Source organism: Watersipora subatra, chromosome 8 (genome assembly GCF_963576615.1).
Source record: "Watersipora subatra chromosome 8, tzWatSuba1.1, whole genome shotgun sequence".
Lineage (NCBI taxonomy): Eukaryota > Metazoa > Bryozoa > Gymnolaemata > Cheilostomatida > Watersiporidae > Watersipora > Watersipora subatra.
Genome location: NC_088715.1, coordinates 44456727 through 44477103, shown reverse-complemented (window position 1 = coordinate 44477103; position 20377 = coordinate 44456727). Strand labels below are relative to the sequence as shown.

Below are 20377 nucleotides of genomic sequence, written 5' to 3'. Positions count from 1 at the left end.
CATGCTGCACATCTACGAAAACTCGTGAATTGATCAAACTAGTTTTTAGGGTCTCATGTAGGCCTAACAAAAGTATAAATAGCGCATACAATATAGCCTTACACGATCAATGCATACTAGAGAAGCTTATGCCATCCAAGAGACTTTTCCATAATTGATCTTGCTAGACTTGGAATGTTTTTAGATTCCTATGTCTGTGAAAAAGTTAGGAGCTATCTATCAATGGTTTCGAGTATGAGCTGATAAGTTGAATGTCGTGTCTACAAATTTGGAGTTATACTCTACATGTCAGCCGAATGGTATGTAATCGACACAGTAACTACTAAATCAAACGGTGAACTGAAAATGAATCCAAAACAAAACCTTACGCACTAACTAAAAACACACTCGCTATACGATAGGACCAATATTGCCAGAAATGGCATTAGTAACCAGGTGGCACAATAACTACAAAAAACTGATCCAATGCAATTGAGGTCACTATGACTAGGTTGTGGCCGACTTGTAATTTTTCTGTAACCATGAGGGAAGTGCAAGATGAACAAAAAGGTCATACTTCTTACCAACACTCTCTTACATGTAGAAACTCTAAAAGCATCCTTAGCATGCTGTGTATGAATGTTGTATTCACATATAGAATGTCAGGTATGTAACAGTTTGGTATGTTGTGCCATGATTGTGACAAGAGAAATTTCTTGCTTTAGGCTATTAAGAATGGGTGAACCTATGGTGATTATTTCCGGCGTGAACGGATAGTGCTTCACTAATCTCAAGGTTAGGCAGCCGGTTTATCAATGACCGAATGCCAAATCTTACATGTAATAGAGATACCCAACATTTCGTGTAAGAAGAGATCAATGTATCTTATGTGGATGGCTCAAGTTTGAGAGTGGTTGGAGTCATGTAGGGATTTTCTAATTAGTAGTACAGCCTAAGGATGCATAAAACCATGGTAAAGGTCTTCAACTAACATCTGTACCTAAGACCTAACCCTGTAGGAAGCTGTAATAATTCAAAGCATAAGCCCATTATCCAGCCCAGGGTATAAAAACAACAAAAACACTTCATACTAAATTAATAAACTTTCAATCATACAAAAATGCCTTCAATTTCGCAAATTATTATTTGCAAATATGTTGGACAGAGTGCTATAGCCTGGATGTGAGATTATTGCAGACATTTGTAGTGTTTTGTGTGCTGTAATAATGGCTGTATACAACTAGAAACGCTGTAAATGAAAGATAGACACTATTTTGATGAGTGCTGCTTTTTTAGAATTTATCAAAAATATCAGTCCAAGACAATGACAGCAAAATTACCCAAGTGAATATAAAACTTGACTAAGCATTCACTGTACTCCAACCAGATGTTCCATTAAAATTTAATCAAATAATAAACTACATCGTAATCTTTTTCGATAAATAATTTATATTTGTAGAAAGACCACTGGTAGTGCAAGGTAGCCACAAATCTCATCTACAGCCTTGCGATACGAAATTAGCATGTTAATATAAGTGAACATATGGAAGGATGCGGATAAAATTCTAGCTAATGACACCGAGTAGGCTATCATTTAGTAGCCACCTCCAACTCCATAAAAGCAGCACCGCACAGATTTGAGGATAAAACTACAAAGCAAACTAATAAATAGTGGACTTATGTGCTAAAATATATGCTCCTATCATACAATCACTTTCAAATTAGTGATAAAGACCAAAGACTCCTGAATTCACCCTTAGATCTCTGCAGCATATTTCAGCATTAGTTCAACATTATGCCAGCAGCAATCCTGATAGTTTTAGCCTGAGGTTTGGCTGACCTACTGAAAATTAGGCTACACTAGCTTGGCATGTCAGAGGTCTTAGCATTTTATCCCTCTGATTTTATACCAATTGGGAATATCTGTTAAAATGTACAGATACTACTCATCAGTGACAAAACACATCTCTGTATTGACACTTTAACCACCCCTTTTACATTCTTAAAAGCTATCAAGCCCAAGTAAGCATTTACTATGAAGTCTGCAAGAAATACCTTTGCTTACTAATGCCAAAAAAGAAACTTGTGTGTACAAAACATTGGTTTAAGATCATGCCTTATTGCGGTACTATTTATAGCCAGTTTTCCTACAAACGGATAACTGGCTGGTTGTACTTAATATTTTATACGTTTTTGAGCAATCAATAATATTAAAAAAACTTATAAAAGCTTAAAAAGTTCTTCATGAATGCCAAACTTTTTGGACGAATAGCGCGGCCAACAGGGTATGGCAATACCTAACTGAGAAAGAATATTGGTTAGACTAGAATAAAGTTATTTTATCAAAACCTACTTGTCAGAATGCAGGTCAATGAAAGAAATAGCACAAATAGCAATACCACTAAATTTCAAAACTGTAAAATCGTTCCATCAGCCCAGCTCAATTCAAATTTGAAAGAGCTTTCAGTTGACACACTCCATGGCGCGCCATGACAAACCTCATCTAATTTTCAGCTTACAACATGAAAAACCTTTTAACGAATCCAGCAAATGTGACAAAGTATAGCTGTGCTGTGATGACAGCTAAACAACCATGTTATAGTCCTTCCAAATAAGCTACATGCAAAGTAGTACAGTGAGACTCATCTCAAGGCCCTAGCAATGTTTTACAAACCTTTAGTGGATAGGGGTTTAGACTTCAGTGGAAGAACATTGCTGGATATGACATCAGGAGGAGGGCCTCCACTGTTTCGGCTATGCGCCCCATCCCCGTTGCTTGTCAATGATAGCTGTGTTGTTGGTAGCTTTGGTGTTTTCAACTTGCTTTCAGCTACAGATTTAAAATATATGGTTACTGTGGTAGTCGTTATTCTTCTAGGCATTGTCCCCTTTCAACGCTAAACTGATAAGATGCTTTCTGATGAAAGAGGAGTAATAGATCTCTTCTACAGACAATATCCAGAATGCTATCAGTGATGTAATTTCCGTTTAATTACTACATTTCCAGTTGAATGGATGCCGAGCGGAGCCATGCAATCTGAGCATCCGACGGTACTTCGTTTGTCTACAAGTCAGCGGGTGATTGACAGCAATCAATAATCCTTGACTGAAGATAATCCTACAGTCCTATTTGGAGATGCAGATGCAAGCTATTGACGCTCTGATCCAGTACGTATTAGAAAGTAACAAGGCAATTTAGCAATGTATAACGCTTCATTGAACAGGCTATAAACTGGTCTTTTTTGTATTGCATCGAGAGAGCAGAGAGATGTGGATACAGGTGTCACAAAGCCTTTTTCTTCTGTGCTGTCTCATGCATGAATGATCATACTCAACGCATTACAATCAGCTATTATAGGTTATACCTTTTTCTAAGAGTCCTAGTAAAAATATTCATTTGAACTTGCTAGCATTAGTGACAGCAGATCAGCTGACTTTTAAACGCCTTAAAATTTGCAATGAAATATATGGGTATTATCAAAGTGAAAACCGGATGCAGTTTCTCTACACGTATCTTAAAGAGATAAGTTCAACACTACGACACGAGATAGTTATACACTAGTGTAACAAGCTACAAATTTTTGAGCTTCAATGTTGTGGTTTTGATCGTAGGAATGAGGACGAATTTACATGATAAGCAGGAGTGGTGGCACCACTCGCAATTATCCGTAGCTGATGAGTTCACGCGCTACGAAGAAATTGTCGTACAACTCCGCGTTTCATATAATAGTCTTTCGCGCTTTTATCTACAACGGGGCGCATAATTTATATCGCGGCTGGCACTCCTAAAACGCGACTAAGGTCAAACGTCAAAGCGTGTAAAAAATTTTCCTTTAAATTTCGGAGTTAATATTTTTTATTAAGAAGATATTTTTAAAATACGTGCAATAAAAACAGAGATGCTGTAAAATTGTCACTGATGAAAACGATCAAAATCCAACATCCAATCGCAAAGACTTGTGCAATAACACGAATATCGATGTTTACACGATACGCAGTACCTCGTTGTCGCTACGATGTTTTCAAAAATACCCCCTTGAAGCGGAGGTTTGAATCGCTTCAACGAGTTAAAGATTCAACTCTTTGAACCATTTACATGCTACGAAGATGAAAAATACGACAAAACTTCATAGCATGTAACTCTAGTGATTGCAAGACAGGATACATGATAAACATCCACTCAGTCTTATGCATATCTATGAACTTGGAGTCACCTTTCATTCAATTCATTAAAACATATGCATAGAGCAACAACATTTTTGCAGAGAGGAGGCAGGCAGAAAGTTATCTTGCCCTCAAAACATTATAATATGAGAAGATGTATCTATAAAGACCTTGAGCTGTGGCTTTTTTATGATGAACAATCACCTTGTGCTCATTCACTGTCTTCCAATGTGATAACATTGATTATCACATGCCCTCATATATATCAATAAAGACAAAAACTACAGTAAATCTACTAAAATCTTCATGGGACTGTGTCTGGTATTAGACAATATCAAATGTGCTTCTGTTCTTTGCTTAGAAAAACTGAAAACACCTAAAAAAGGTTAAAATCTATTTTCTGTCTACTAGGAAAGCCTGAAAGTTTCATCAAATAATTCATCGATCAGGAAGTTACATTCAAAATAAAACACACTATTTAGCAAATATTGTGAAAACAGGCTATTAAAATAACTGCTAAACTTCTTTTTTGTTGTAGAAACACTATTACCTATTAAATAATAATGTACACACCATAATATCTAGCGTGTAGGCCGCAAACTCGACACCAAGTTCAAGCTTAAAAATCATGATGACGTATAGGAAAATATTTATAAAGTAGTAAAATACTAGTAATCCTATTTAACATGGGATGGATCAAACACAATGTATCATTTTTCACCATTCAATATGCCATGACAATGATCCTGGTCAAGAATGTTCTTTCCAGAATTCAATGCTTCTTGTAGTGTCTGCTTATGAGCTCACACTTAGATAATCCATTGGATGCATCCACCTTTTTTGTCCAACCATAGTTCTTCTTGTGCACGTATGTGAATTCCATTCCTGACGGAAACCTTCCTTGCAACTTTGGTTTTCCTTTAAATATGTATTACCACAGGCGGCTGTTTCGTTCCATTAACGAAACATCCAATAGGATGGTGTAGTGTTGTTTTGCATGTCCTCTGATCTTCCCACAACTGTCTTCTCTTGTACTTTTGTTGATTGTTGTATTGCTGACAACATCGAAAAAATGGGTGTTCTGATGATGATTTAGTTGATTATTAAACGCCATTTCCTCAGCCACACATCACTTGCCTCTGATGCCACCTGAAAGCGATTTGATCTGGGAAAAGAAGTCGACTTAAACGGCAGCTACATGCCGAAACCACAACTTTAAATCAAACTTATAGACCTTGCCCTACATGGCATTTCCACTTGCATGCCGAAATATGGGGTATGTATCAGGGACTTCTCTGGGTAACCTATGGTGATAAACTATTAGATTCAATATTAGGCATATATAGAATATGTTATCACTACGGTAGCTGCTCCTGCAATGTAAATTGTCCATTCCGAAAACGTTTACATTGTGGCGATTTTACGTTATCCGAACGGTAAAACAAGTGTAAATTGCCTAATCCGTTCCAAGATTGTCCCAAACTCATCCCTTTGGCCCTTTGATTAGGAAAAACTAACTTAAATTTGTGATTTAATGACTGTACGGTAGCTGCAGTATATTTGGTTTGCATCAACAACTTATTTTTTGTCTTATCACTTTTACTTGGTTTAAAGTTCCTAATTATGACAATTCTATGTTAGGTGAAGAAAAATGCACACCTTTAATGTTAATTTAAATCGATTTTTTTCTTTCTTCCTCTAGATAAAAAGCTCTATGCTGAAAAAAAAGTTAAATATTGTACATGTCTAAAATAAAGTAAAACAAAAATAAATATTTACTATCATAAGAGTGGTGTCTGTCTAGTCACCAGTTTTCGGTAACCAAGGATTGAGGTAAGGATAAAAAAACTGATTTCAAAGAGGCTCCAATTTGTGACATTTAGATTGGTAGATCGCCACTGAAACACTTGTACTAATCGACAGCCCTCAACTATTTGAGAATAATTGTCTAGCCACCTACTTATTCTTTTTTACTTTACAGGCGCATGTGATGATCGTGCATGGCACGCTGGATTGCGAGGGTACTACAATATATATCATAGAGCTTTCTCTACCAAGTGCAGCAAGAGAGAAAACAATAAATTCAAGGCTAATTAGGGGACTCTTGTTATTCAAAAATGAATCTGAGAGCTTGCATTGACTTCTTTTTTTACGTTGTATGGGATTTCTTACATAATACGGAGCAAGAACAACATAAATTCTTCATTTAAGTGAAATTGACAGAGAATGTCTACTGTACTTAGCTTCATTACTAATATTTGTATATTAATATATATGTATGTGTATATATAGCATACCGATAAATTTAATGTAGGAATATAGGTGTCACTTTTTTGGTCTTTTTTGAACAATCTTTCGAAAAGTTCTGAAATCCCAGTGAGCTGACCATATACCTCAGTCTGAATTGAAATCCTTAAATTCAATAAGGAAAATGCATCTTTATAAAACTGTTATTCCTTCTACGCTTGACCACAGCTTTGTACTTCGATTATTTCAGATTATGCTAGAACAATTACTTGCCTTTCGAAATGATTTAAAGGTTAAATGACTGTGACTAAGTCTTAATCTTCAATGTTCAATCATGCTTGCTTAAATTAGCCAGACCCCTTTGCAGCGACTTGTTTGAAACTAAATCTGACAAAGCAAGCAGGCAAAAGGACCACTCCTTCCAACAGTAAACAAGCAATACATGTCAAAGAATCAGGGTGAGACAAAGATAGAAGTTGAATATGTATGAATACATAGTAATAACAATAAAACAAAACAATACTGATATGAAAGCTGCCAAACACACCGCCGTGGAACAACAACTCAACCTCCTAGAATAACAATTAAGATTAAAGCAATGAGTTGCATGTGGTGAGGGCTTATCAAAAACAATTGAAGTGCCAGTCTAAAGACACACCTTCAGAATTGTTAAGAAATGTGCTTTTTTATATTGGTGGGTATATATCCCTCAGAGGAAAATGGCTCTCATTGATTGGGGATATGCAATACACAAATGTTTATGCCCGTGCACAGCAACTAGCTTGTGAGTTATCCTCTCAATGCCCTTTCCAAAGATAATTTATAGGAGCATTGACTACTATATGGTACAAGTGAACTTGGCATTGTGAGAGATCGTAATGAGTAATCACTATTACTGAAAGCACTATTAGAAAACACTGCATTATTGAATAATAATAAATGCACGCTTAGCGCGTGCAATCGCGAAAAGGATATACAGTACAGTGGAACCTAGGTTCTTGACCATAATCCATTCTAGAAGATTGTTCGAAAACTAAGTTTTTCGAGATCTGAAACAATTTTTTCCACTAGAATTAAAGTATGTAAATTTTAACGTGCCAAGTCGAGAAAACAACTTCGGTAAATAATTTTTTAACATTTCACAATATAGGGCCTAAACTGTACCGTATACTGCACACTATGAATAGAAACGGGTAGATATAGATCATGTTTAACTTTAATAAAAGATGCTATATCTATGATGTTTTAAAAAAAACCAAAAAGTAAAAATGCCGTATGTTTTGCTTTCAAAACATCGAAAATGTTAAAAGTTAAGATACAATGCAAAAAATTGCAGAAATTGATAATGAAACAGCAGAAAGTGCAGTAGATCAGTTACATAGAAAATCGTGTGAAAAAGAAAATATAAATAGCAATGGGACGTTTACTTCACATCTTTGAAGGAGAAACCTTCACCAAAGCAATTTAGGCTAACTTGAATGGAAGAGTTGTCTCCCTAGCAAATCTCTTTGGTAGATGAAATGTTGTCTCAGATGGTTCCTTCTTTTTTGTAAATAATTTATCAAGTGTAACTTGGTTCTCCCTTTGTTAACAAATGTTTTTATGCTGTTTCCGGAGCTGTTACGAATGTCTAATTCCAATGCATATGTTTCGGTTTGGTTGAGAACCAAATTTATGTTTGAGATCCGAAAAAAACAAATCTCAAATTTTTTGGTCGAAAGCTGAGTTGGTCGAGAACCAAAGCGTATTGAGAACCGAGGTCCACTGTATATGGTAAGAGCGCTGGATGTGATAAAAATGGCTAAGCCTTAAGGTTACGCGCGCGTAATTGTAGATTTACAATATGAATGTCGTAAGTTCAAATCTTGTACAAAAGTAATTTTTCGTCGCTAAAACTATATCGCTGTAATTGAACAGACAACCAACCAACGATAGACAAACAAACACTGATATTTATATATATTACCACTTGGGTACACTGTGATTTGTGAGAACCTAGCCCGACAAAGCTTATTATCACTAGAGGTGTATGCTTTTTCTGACATCATTTATAAAAAAGATCAGCATAGCTTGAAGCGATTGCTAGAGTATTCCATGATTATAGGCTGTTGTAACTGACTGCTTCCGGCATAATAAGTGCGTATGTATGTTAGCCAAGGTTGAAATGTAGCTCTTATAATCCTTCACTGATTGTTCTCAAATAGGTATCCTGTGAGATGCCTAATATTAAAAGAATCGTGGAGAAGATAACTTAAGGTTTCTGGTTGTGTGAAAGCAACAGAGATTGCTCCTCTTGCCATCTAAGTTAATGTATGGCTATCTTTCTGCACACCCCTTCCCCTGGAGACCAACGCATAACTAATGTAAAAGCCGTTTCATTACAAAGTTTACAGTGTCCTGAGGATGGTGTTACCAGTGTTGACAGAGCGAATAAACATTTGTTTTGGTTTCTACCTACTGAGGAGTCTTAAAAAGACATCAATTAACGGCAACCATAAAACAAAGGCAAAAATTGTCAAACGATTTCAAACAACTATCTCGGGGAGAACTATATCTGTTCAGCAACAGATGACAATTCAAAAACTAGATTATATACATATGATGTTTCATGATATTGAATCCACTAGTAGACTCAAGTAACATACCTTTATTTTTTCCTTTGGAAGTGGGAGGAGGTAGTAAAGATGCCCGAGGCTTCTTAAACTCTACAAAATAATTTATAAGTTTATTTACAACCGTATAAAGCGACATTACATAAGCAGGAAGAATAGAAAGCTCCAGACTCACGTCTCTGTCCCATAGTTGGGCGGAATGATCCGCATTTGAAACAAGCTGAAATAGTGAATGCAAGCGAAAAAGTTTTGGTTGCTAAGAAACCAGACTTGACCAGTGCCAAGGATAAGACACGCCGTAGAAAGCTGACACACAGGAAGTGAGTTAGAAGGTCACCAGGTATGAAGCAAATGAAACCTATGTAAAAGATTGGTATAGTTGACTGTCTATAGACATGCAAGACAGCTTTAACCACATTAGACCAAAGCAAAGATGCACTGAGAGTTCACAAAAATTCTAATATGACAGTAAAACTACAAATCTGAAGAAGTATAGGTTGATATTTATAATTATTTACTAATGGGGCAGTGAATTCAAACTCCATTCTCTCAAAGGAAATTTCCCTAGGCCATACACGCAAATGTCATTACAATATCAAAAAAATTTAACGTCTAATAATACATTAAAGGCTCAAATAAAATTTGCTCTTATTACAGACTAATTAGTTTGCTACCAGCGCTAAGTACAATAATTGAAAAAAGCTGTGAATAAACAAATTATGGAATACCTTAGGAGTAATTTACTGCTTAACGATGGGCAATATGGTTTTGAGAGAAAGCGCAGCACCAAGGATGCAATAATTAAATTGACTAATAATGTTTTACAACTCTTAAACGATGGTAAATGTGTTCTTGGCATCTTTCTAGATTTTAGTAAAGCCTTTGACACAACAGATTATAACATACTGTATTCAAACTCCACAATCTTAATTTTGACATCACCATAATTTACTGGATCAAAAGCTATCTAACCGAATTTGCACTACACACTATTATTGGTAACACTTTATCTTCGACACTAGATTTAACATGTGGTGTACCTCAAGGTTCCATCCTTGGTCCAACTCTTGTTTTAAATTTACATAAATGATTTAACACATGTCACAAACTTTCTCACACCTTTGCTCTATGCAGACGACAATGATCTCTTTTTCGAATTCTTTAACATTAACGAGCACATAGATTGTTTAAATAACGAACTTCTCGCTATTCAAAACTGGTGCACTTCTAACAAACTCATCTTAAATGTTGATAAAACTAATTTCATGTTATTAAAAAACCCCAAAATAAATTTCATCTAGCTAACACTCATCCCTTTTTCATTTTTAATAAACCAATTCGTCAGACAGATCACATTAAATTCTTAGGCTTTTTCATTGATTCTAATCTCACTTGGAAAAACACATCGAATATTTACTACAAAAACCGAGACCCTTATCAGGCTCACTCTACTGCACATCTGAATATTTACTCCGCAAACCTCCTGCTTTCATTATACAATTCCATGGTTAAATCCAAACTTTCATATTGCATTGAGGCATGGGTCAATGCATCTCCCACCCATCTTACAAATTTAATAACACTTCAAAGCGCATGATAAGGACCATTCACACAAAACCCGCCTCACTGACACCGAACCTTTCTTCAAATCATCATCCATACTACCTATCAGTTCGCTATATTCATATCGCATTATACCTTTAGCCCATCAATAATTCTATTGTAATTACATCCCTCGCACAATATATCAAACCCGATTCTCAAATTATTGCCTAAATCTCCCACAATCTTCTTCCCGGGCAGGCTATCACAGGGTGGATTTCCAACAGGCAGTTTTTGGAACCGACTCCCTAAATCTATTAAAAGCATAGATAAGGTGGCCAGTTTCAAGAGAGAACTTATGTTGCATCTTTTAACCGGTGAATAACACCTAATTACCCATAAAAATTGACATTGATTACACGATGACGACAAGCCCAACGCCACGACTAGCTATGCTATTACGTATTATGGTCTTCATCACTCTTCCAGCTTTTTTCTTTTGCTCAACTAATTTTGTTGATGAAAATAAATTACAAATCATACAAAAGAATGTGACAATGGATAAGACAAAAACTAAAAAACCTCTCCAGCAATTAATGAAAGCACCTTTTTGCATTTGTGACCAATGACAAATCCAAGCTGGTAATTTTCGGTAATTGATATTCTAGTAAGGAAGGACAAATGTCGGATTACCAAATTTGAATTCATCGCTTTATATCTTCACATTTACACCAAACGAAAAATTTTAATAACTATTAGGCTTTAAAAAATCCATTGAATTCTCAAGCTGCTGACAACTTGGCATTTAACTGGCTATTACATAAAAAGTGACTAGTTTGGCATCGTCATGTATGAAGTATCTAGTTCTGGCAAACCGTATGCAATTACTAGCAGTACGACTGTGATTTTCGATAGCCTATACGTACTATGAACATGTGTAGATAAAGAATCACTTGACACAGTTCACAATAAATATAAATCATGTTAAGCTGCGCAATAACTGGCTCTCAAAAGCAGCTCCATCACTTTAACAGGACTATGCTACATTGTTGCCGATTCTTTCATTGTCTCGAACAGTTGTCTTGCATTAGCAAAATACCAAAGAATTCCAAGACTATAGACTGGTCACTGGCCAACAAAAGGATTAAGGTGCCCAAAAATGGCTAATTAATAAAAATCAGATAAAGGGTAAAATAACAGATCTAGGAAGACATATGACCCATCATCAAATACAGATGTTTGTATTCTGTATATGAGTGTACCGTTCAATGTACCAAGTTAAAATAACGCTTGTAGACAGGATGACAAGCGTGGTGAGATTTTACTACATATGTTTGAGTGGCTGTGCGAATAAGGGAGAGATACTGACACGAGAGCTACACACTGCAGACAGATTTTGTAAACAGGGAAAAAAGCAGGAAGAACCAAATGTTTGGGTAAATGAAGGATTTAGTTTCAGCCCTAGGTTATCTATGATTGATTAGTTCACAAATGTATCATTAGCAGAGTAGGCTACATGTGTTTGCACCAAAACTGTCACTTTAGTTTCAGAAAAACCTTGAAGAAAATGGGTTTAAAATCAAAAACTGAGTTTCCATCTCTGATCAGTTGTTTTGTTGAACCTTCCACAAAAACCATAGAAATAATGATAATTCATCATTTGCTATTCATAGAATTGTGAAAACCATATTTTCAATTTTATAAAATCGCATAAGGCAATTCCTCCCATTGTACAGTCTATAAATATGCGTGCTCAAGTAGGTAACGTTACTAAGACCAACCCATCTTTTGTTAGACAGAAGGCTAGTGAAACAAAAAGAAGTTTTTAATAAATGTTTCATACAACTGGAGCCTAATTAGTTGAACGGAACATATCCATAAATAATGGTGAATACAAGGGCGAACCCAGCTAAAAAACTTGGTATAAAAATTGGATACATAGTGGCCAAGAGCAATTTGATTTGGTTCCACTGGGTTATTGCTTATTGACTGCTTTTACTAACCACTTTCTTACGTTTTTCCTTTAATTATATACCTGTCTATACGAATCCATCTCCATTTGCCCTTCTCCCTTCACCTTATTCTGTCTACTCCCTACTTCCTATTCTGCCTACTCCCTTCTCATTTTACCCTATTCTGTCTACTCCCTTCTCCCGTCACCCTATTCTGTCTACTCACTTCCCCCTTCACCCTATTTTGTCTACTCCCTTCTCCCTTCACCCTATTCTGTCTACTCCCTTCTCCCTTCACCCTATTCTGTCTACTCCCTTCTCCCTTCACCCTATTCTGTCTACTCCCTTCTCCCTTCACCCTATTCTGTCTACTCCCTTCCCCTTCACCCTATTCTGTCTACTCCCTTCTCCCTATTCTGTCTACTCCCTTCCCCTTCACCCTATTCTGTCTACTCCCTTCTCCCTTCACCCTATTCTGTCTACTCCCTTCCCCTTCACCCTATTCTGTCTACTCCCTTCTCCCTTCACCCTATTCTGTCTACTCCCTCTTCACTTCACCCTATTCTGTCTACTCCCTTCTCCCTTCTCCCTATTCTGTCTACTCCCTTCTCCCTTCACCCTATTCTGTCTACTCCCTCTTCACTTCACCCTATTCTGTCTACTCCCTTCTCCCTTCACCCTATTCTGTCTACTCCCTTCTCCCTTCACCCTATTCTGTCTACTCCCTTCCCCTTCACCCTATTCTGTCTACTCCCTCTTCACTTCACCCTATTCTGTCTACTCCCTTCTCCCTTCACCCTATTCTGTCTACTCCCTTCTCCCTTCACCCTATTCTGTCTACTCCCTTCTCCCTTCACCCTATTCTGTCTACTCCCTCTTCACTTCACCCTATTCTGTCTACTCCCTTCTCCCTTCACCCTATTCTGTCTACTCCCTTCTCCCTTCACCCTATTCTGTCTACTCCCTTCCCCTTCACCCTATTCTGTCTACTCCCTCTTCACTTCACCCTATTCTGTCTACTCCCTTCTCCCTTCACCCTATTCTGTCTACTCCCTTCTCCCTTCACCCTATTCTGTCTACTCCCTTCTCCCTTCACCCTATTCTGTCTACTCCCTCTTCACTTTACCCTATTCTGTCTGCACCTTTCTAATCATGGTCTAATCTTTCAGTTACTCATTTTTCCTCACCAACACTGACTGTCTTACCTTGCTTTTGCCCGGCGTTTGAAGAAGGCAGCAGTGTATGCCTTTTTAGTGGTTTCTTTGGTACACTCGACTCTGGAGTCTTCGATGGGCTAGAAGCCTGCAATGAAATTTTCTAGAGTTTAGTAAAAAAAACCGAAGTAATGCTGAGATCTTCTACTGATAGTTGTTCAGTAAAGCTGGGAAAGTAAATAGTCGACAAGACAAATACAGTAAAAACACTATACATGTCTCTGAAGACATAAGGAAATTGCATGATGTTTACAAAGATATGTCTAATGAATTGAAGTTATCAATATTTTGATGTTAGCTTATTACCAAGTCATTTTTGTGTGTAATAGAAGATTCCAAAACACGTGAACTTAGCAAGAATTGGTCAAGACATCCCAAAGGAACAGTGCCATACAAATGAGCAAGCATTATGCAATGACACTCAGAACTTTGAACACAATCTCTAGCTTCGTCCTGAGATCATTATCATTTTTGCACATATTTCAGACTTCTACTTTTTTATTATGGTTTTATCCAAAATTAAACCAGTCATCATTTGTTTACACATGGCCATGAAGTATGATGAAACAGCGTAACCACCAGGTAATAAAGCCACATTCCATCAGCCAGCATTCTATTAGTTTTTATTCCTGAGCCCGTTTAGTTAGTTGATAAACAATTCAGTTACTATACCAAGTGCCTCATAGAATATTGAATCATACACAATAATACCTCAATGGCGCTCTATTTTCCAACCCTTCTTCTATAACAACGTTTTATTAGAGGTACCGTTCAAATAAAGGGTATCGCTGTCATTTTAGACTATTTCATCAGAATTTTGGGAAAATAAATTTCATCTTTTTGCGTGCGAAGCAATACCAATACCAAAAGAAGCGATGCCAGTGTCGCTTTTTTTGCGCTCTCCTGCAGGTGGAGCGACATTAACGCCGTCGGCCTCAACATTTTGGCTAAACCGTTTTTCACGCACTTCGATGTATCAGACCGAGTTAAACAAGGAACTACTTTGAGTGAAATGTATTGCTGTAGCTGAATACAGTTATTAATTATTTTGGTGGTGCTGTTTTCAAAGTTGTGAAGAAAAAAATGCAAGCTTTGGAATTAGAAAACAGACTTCAACACGCCATAACAATGGCTGCTATTACATGTAAGTCAGAGGGCGTTCCTGAAGCATATTCTCATCGTTCATCAAAACGCTTTAAAACCTTCAGGTTAGATTTTAAAACTTGTATTATGGATGAATCTGAAAACATTGGTTCGGATTTCATATCTTAGTGACTTCGAATCAGAGTGTAGTTTTGATAACTGCGATGATTGATTTTCTCAGGTACACTGTCACCAGAATCCTGGTAACTACTACAGCAACTACGAAAGAATTATTTGTTATTGATGTAAACAAGTCATTATTACTACCATTTTGTGGACGGACACTTTTCTACTGATGACTTTTTATTATGAGTTCAGAATGATCAAATAATGTAAAAGTGTTGATCAAACAGAGGTGGCATGACATTTAAAGGTGGTACTGTATTTGCCAACCCTTCTCCTATAATGGTGTTCTATTAGAAGTGGTGTTCATATAAAGGTGACAATCATAAAGGGTTTTACCGTAATTATACAAATGTTACCTTGAATAAATAAAAGATTCTTTTCTTTTTGATTTTGCTGCCAGAAATGACCAATGGTTTGTGATATTATCACAAACGAGTTTGTCATTACGTTCATTATCTGTTAATAGAGCTAATCCACATTTGTTACAGAATCTGTTCACCAAATCTTCAGTAGATTTATCTGATAGCTAAAAATGTTTGTAACATATAATGGTTAAAAGAGGTATTTCATGTATGCGCTGCTAAATGCTTGATATAATTAATAATGTAATTGAAATAATGTAATGATGAACAATAAGTATAATCTTAAGTCAAGGTCACCATGCCATGCAGGTACATAATTGTGAGGGTATGTTTTACAAACATTATGATTACGCCGACACCTCTAAAGGTACAGATTAGTCATCAGAAGGATCGCCAGGTTAGACCATTTGAAATTTTCTGAATAAGAGCTGATCTTCAAATCAACCAGTTTCACATTCGAGTTTATGTCGCAGACGAAAGCATTATATTAGTGAAGAACAAAATAACAGATGCTTAAAGTTAATTTGATAAACAGAAATAAAATGGATGAAAGGATCTTTAATTTTTATATAGTAATAGCAAAATAAATTAGATATGGGGCTCATCATACCAGTCTAATTCAAATTTGATTATTGCATAGGCAAGCCGATACTTCAACTGGTTTGCAGCAATGAATTACCAAAGGCTCTATAAAATCATAGGAGGGGAAGGAAAGAATTACTATAAAATAGACTTGGAAGAATGGTATAGCATAACAAAAAAACTGCTAGACGAACTATCAAATACTTCCTGTTCTTTTAAAAACTTGCCCAACAATTATTTTTTCAAAATTATCTTGCCCAAAGTGCCTTTCTAAAATCACAATCACAATTTTTACGCAGCAATAAGTCAGAATTCAAAGCTTGAGAGATGACAACTCGAAACAAACTTGTCCTTTAATACATAGATTGAGAACTAAACTGTACCTGGCTAGCCTGAGAGACATCACTGGAGATACTCGTTGTTCTTTCTATTGGTTTCCTCAAAGCTGTAAAACAAGATGGTATATTGCGCACATACCAAACGAATAGATCACAAAAACGCATAATAGACACATAAAACACGGAACAATAATACATAGAAACAAGAGACAGTGCGAGTAGACAAGAGCGTGGGAGGCACTTGGTGAACACAAGCGCATTAAAGCGTAAACTCAACGCGAACTATTATTGGATTAGTTGTGAACAGGCAATGCACTCCGTATTAATCATACACACACACAATGCTAAGACAAACCTACTAGAATCATTCATATGTTATAAAAACCACCGATTGTCATTGTTTATTCTGGCCTATGTTTTTAGAAACTGAGTTATCTTCTCCCAGTCATTAACAAACTTTTTTAGTAATGATTGTTCTATTTGACCAAAAATGAAAACTCAAAGATTACAAATGCTCTTAAAATTTGACATATATTACGCATAAAAAGGCCTCTCCAGAGATGTCTTTGTGACGGAGTAGACATGCAGCATGTTGGCTAATGGCAGCATGTTGGTTGTTTCACATATGACAACATATATTATTACAAAGCTTGCAAGAACATGAAAAATCTAGGAATGCAAACAACTTTAGGGATAAGACAAATAAGACCAGGTATACGCATGGCAAGCTGTAAAAATAAAACTCTCACAAGCATTTGTCAACATGACAAGCCTTAAATATTTCCCATTCCATTGTCCGTGTGTAAAATAAATCAACTCTTTTTTCCGCAAGCAAATAAAAACTTCACTACTATTTAGCACTCTCAGCCAAGGCACTTGCATGTGATTAACTATGCGACAGTAAGCGGGAGGAAAGGTGATATACTACTTACTACCTGTGGGATATGGCGACGGATCTGGGTCTATACAACGTCACAACACACGAGTTGAAGTAAAAAGTATAGCTAAAACAGGACTAACCTACAACTTGTCATAGAGCATGTGGCCAAGCTTATATTACTCCAGTGCAGTGTATTTATCAGCTATTCTGTTATTGAACATTAAAAATTAGAATGTGCATGGATGGTCAAAAACAGTCTGCCACATGTTAGTCTTCAGACCAATTATTTTATCAGTTTGACCAAAATGGCAGGTAACAGCGAGTATACCTTTTGAATAGCCTCGGCTAAGCAAATTCAAGTTGCTTTGCACAGCTGAGCATTGATGATTCAAACCACAGAAATCAATACAACTCACACGCAGCATGTCAGAATATGTAATAATGATTTCATCCAATTGTAAAACAGATTGATAGTCTCTACAATATCGCCTAGACTTTGGTATTGATTGTGTTGAAAAGTAACTCCTGGAATCCATGATGGCCAAGAATCATAAAATTAATACCATGATTTTCCACAAAAGTACTCGCTATAATTACATTACCAGATAAACTTGTTATACCACCAGATGGTACTGTATGTATCATCCCTTTTGCAAATAAGTGACATCATTTTTTCTTGTTTTAGTATAATAATGGTTTGTACCAATAGTTATATGCATAGGTATGCATGCTTATATCAATTTTTACAAGACCAAAATAAAACAAACTATCTAAGAAAACGATACGAAGTCAGACAAGAAGTCAGAATATACTATGAAACGTCCGAGTTCACCGAACATCTTAAAGTGAGCAGACACATTAAACCGTAACATATACACCAGAACAAACACAGCTTATCGAAAGGTCATAAGAAAGTTTCCTCGCAAGTAGATCCAAGAACTACAGAAAAATGTCAAGAATATTCAACTGAAACAAACACTAAAATCGGTGGAAGGAATTATTAACAATGAACTACTTTACATCCTAGAATTATGTGCACAATGAACTAGGAGGGAACAACTGCCAATGATGAAGACAAATTTAGCTCTATGCTGTAGACATGGCATCAATACTATAGTTACTAAGTTACAAGTAACCCTTGAAGCAACCTCCGATTGCGATGCTCCAAAGAGGGCCAATTACAGAATAATCTTTTGAGAGCGCTCTACTATCAAGCCGCAAGCGGAGTGCCAATAGTAAGAACAGAAAAGTGTTTGCTATAACTCACTCACGGCTGTGCCCCTCTTTCCGATGGGCAGTTTTATGCAACCAGATATGGTAATGTTACACAATTTACTTTCATGAGGATTTGTTATCAGCAGCTGTTGCGGACCGCGATATTTTACTGATATAATTTGGGGATTAACAAAATAAAGTATGTCCACTTAAACCTACTTGAGGGAAATCGTAAATTGTATTTCTAGTATATCCGTGCAACACTAGGCACACTTTTTACTGTTAGACTGTTGAACACAACATTAAAAATTTTAATCGGTTTGAGGGCCGAGTGGAAACGTTCTCACTCAGCGATAAAACTACAGCTATCCGAAATTCTGTTTGAATATAGCGAGGAGTCTAGATCATACAAACCCTCCTCCCCCTTCCCGCAACGTATGGCATTTAATATAGTTATAGTAAATAGTTTATTACTAATTATCTAGTCTACTCCGGTCAGTCATGTGGTGGGAAGAATGTAATATTGGCTAATTTGGTGAACTGCCAGGGAACTGGTGTTTGGGGTGCCTATTGGCGCTCAATACAACAATTGTAAATAAATGCAATTAACAGAAAGAGAAGTAAAAAAACAAACAAATGACAACGTCAGGAATACAGAAAAGGAGTCACAATATCGTTGTGTAAGTCAAAACCTATTTGAAAAGGTTTACCTGCAGCAGAAAGCTTAGACTGGACCGGTTTAGGAGCTGGCTTTGGTGACTTTGCATTCTTCTCTATCTGTTTGGATATGTCAGCCCACTTGCTCTTCGGTTTACTCTTCTGTATCACCTAAATAGCATCAATGTAACTGAACATCCATCCATCAAGGCCAATCAAATATAAACTATGCTGCTTTTTTACGTTTCTATGCGCATTATGCTCAAGTTCATCTTGGCAATAGCAGCATTCGCTGACATGCAGTAAATCTACAACCAAAATGACAAACGTGATTTTTTCCACAACTTTCGTGTCGGCCTCATTAGATGGCATCTTACCAAAAACTAATCAATCTTCCCAGGGTAATAACTAATGTAACACTCAATATTGAATCAACAAATATGTCACAAAGTATCAGGTTAAAACGGTGGCTACATACAGGTAAAATGCATTGCTTCAAAAGCTAATGTGTTGGCCATGGGTGTGCAACAAATTGAGCTAAGACAAATGCGTTTGTTCATGGCAATAAAAAAGAAGAAAATAATGGCCAAAAGAGTAGATTCACAAGAATACCATTTTATTGATATTATTTGACATACGCTGTAGAACGGCTGTGATAATATGTAACAAAATTAGTTGATTAAATCTATTGTAATCTCAGATTTTTTCTCTTTTATTTCACAACTTTAGATTATTTTGCTTTGAAATACCTAATCTTTATTATCAACATAACATTTTTCTCTTGAGCACGAATACAACAGAGCAAATAGAGGCACAAATTCTATCAGCATCACAGACTGTTGATGATAAATAACATTTAAGTAATACGCTGCCGATCCCTCAGCTATGATAGCAAAAAATCAAAAGAGGAAATCGTTACTTTCACCGAATTAGGATGGTTAGCCATAGCAGATGGCTACAATATGATTTGGCTTCAATTTTGTCAGTATGCGTAGCTATAGAAAAAAGTAGACTTCACCCTTTGAGCTTTATCGTGCTTTTCAACATGTGACAGTATCCCTGAGCAAATTGTCCAACGATAGGAAGTTTTGAAACTTTATCAAATGTATCTAAATATGCTCATAATCCAATGGTATTTGGTAAAACACTAAAAAATCTAGCAACACACAGCAAATGATACCAAATATTAAAAAAAAGTGTTTCACAGTTCTTCGGGTTAAAAACATAAAACTTTGTATGATTTTAAAAAACTTCAAGAAATTTTTACAATAGCACCATATCTATCGAGGACATGTATATCATTGTTTCTTACTTCAAATAATCTGCAAAATTATGGTTAGTAGCATATAATTTTTTCTCTGCAT

At 36.3% G+C, this 20377-nt stretch overlaps 1 protein-coding gene across 4 annotated transcripts in view; it reads right to left on the bottom strand.

Moving 5' to 3' along the window:
* LOC137401551 (CAP-Gly domain-containing linker protein 1 homolog) overlaps positions 1–20377 on the bottom strand; it is a 48260-nt gene that overhangs the window by 17066 nt on the left and 10817 nt on the right. For 2 of the 4 annotated variants that reach the window (XM_068087965.1, XM_068087968.1), the window contains exons 6-11: positions 19067–19184; positions 17194–17223; positions 16307–16368; positions 13702–13798; positions 9036–9095; positions 2654–2809 (exon numbers count right to left, since the gene is read on the bottom strand). In XM_068087965.1, coding sequence (XP_067944066.1) covers positions 2654–2809; positions 9036–9095; positions 13702–13798; positions 16307–16368; positions 17194–17223; positions 19067–19184 — 523 coding nt within the window. The remainder of the gene's footprint in view (positions 1–2653; positions 2810–9035; positions 9096–13701; positions 13799–16306; positions 16369–17193; positions 17224–19066; positions 19185–20377) is intronic. The other 2 variants (XM_068087967.1, XM_068087966.1) reach the window with 2 other exon arrangements.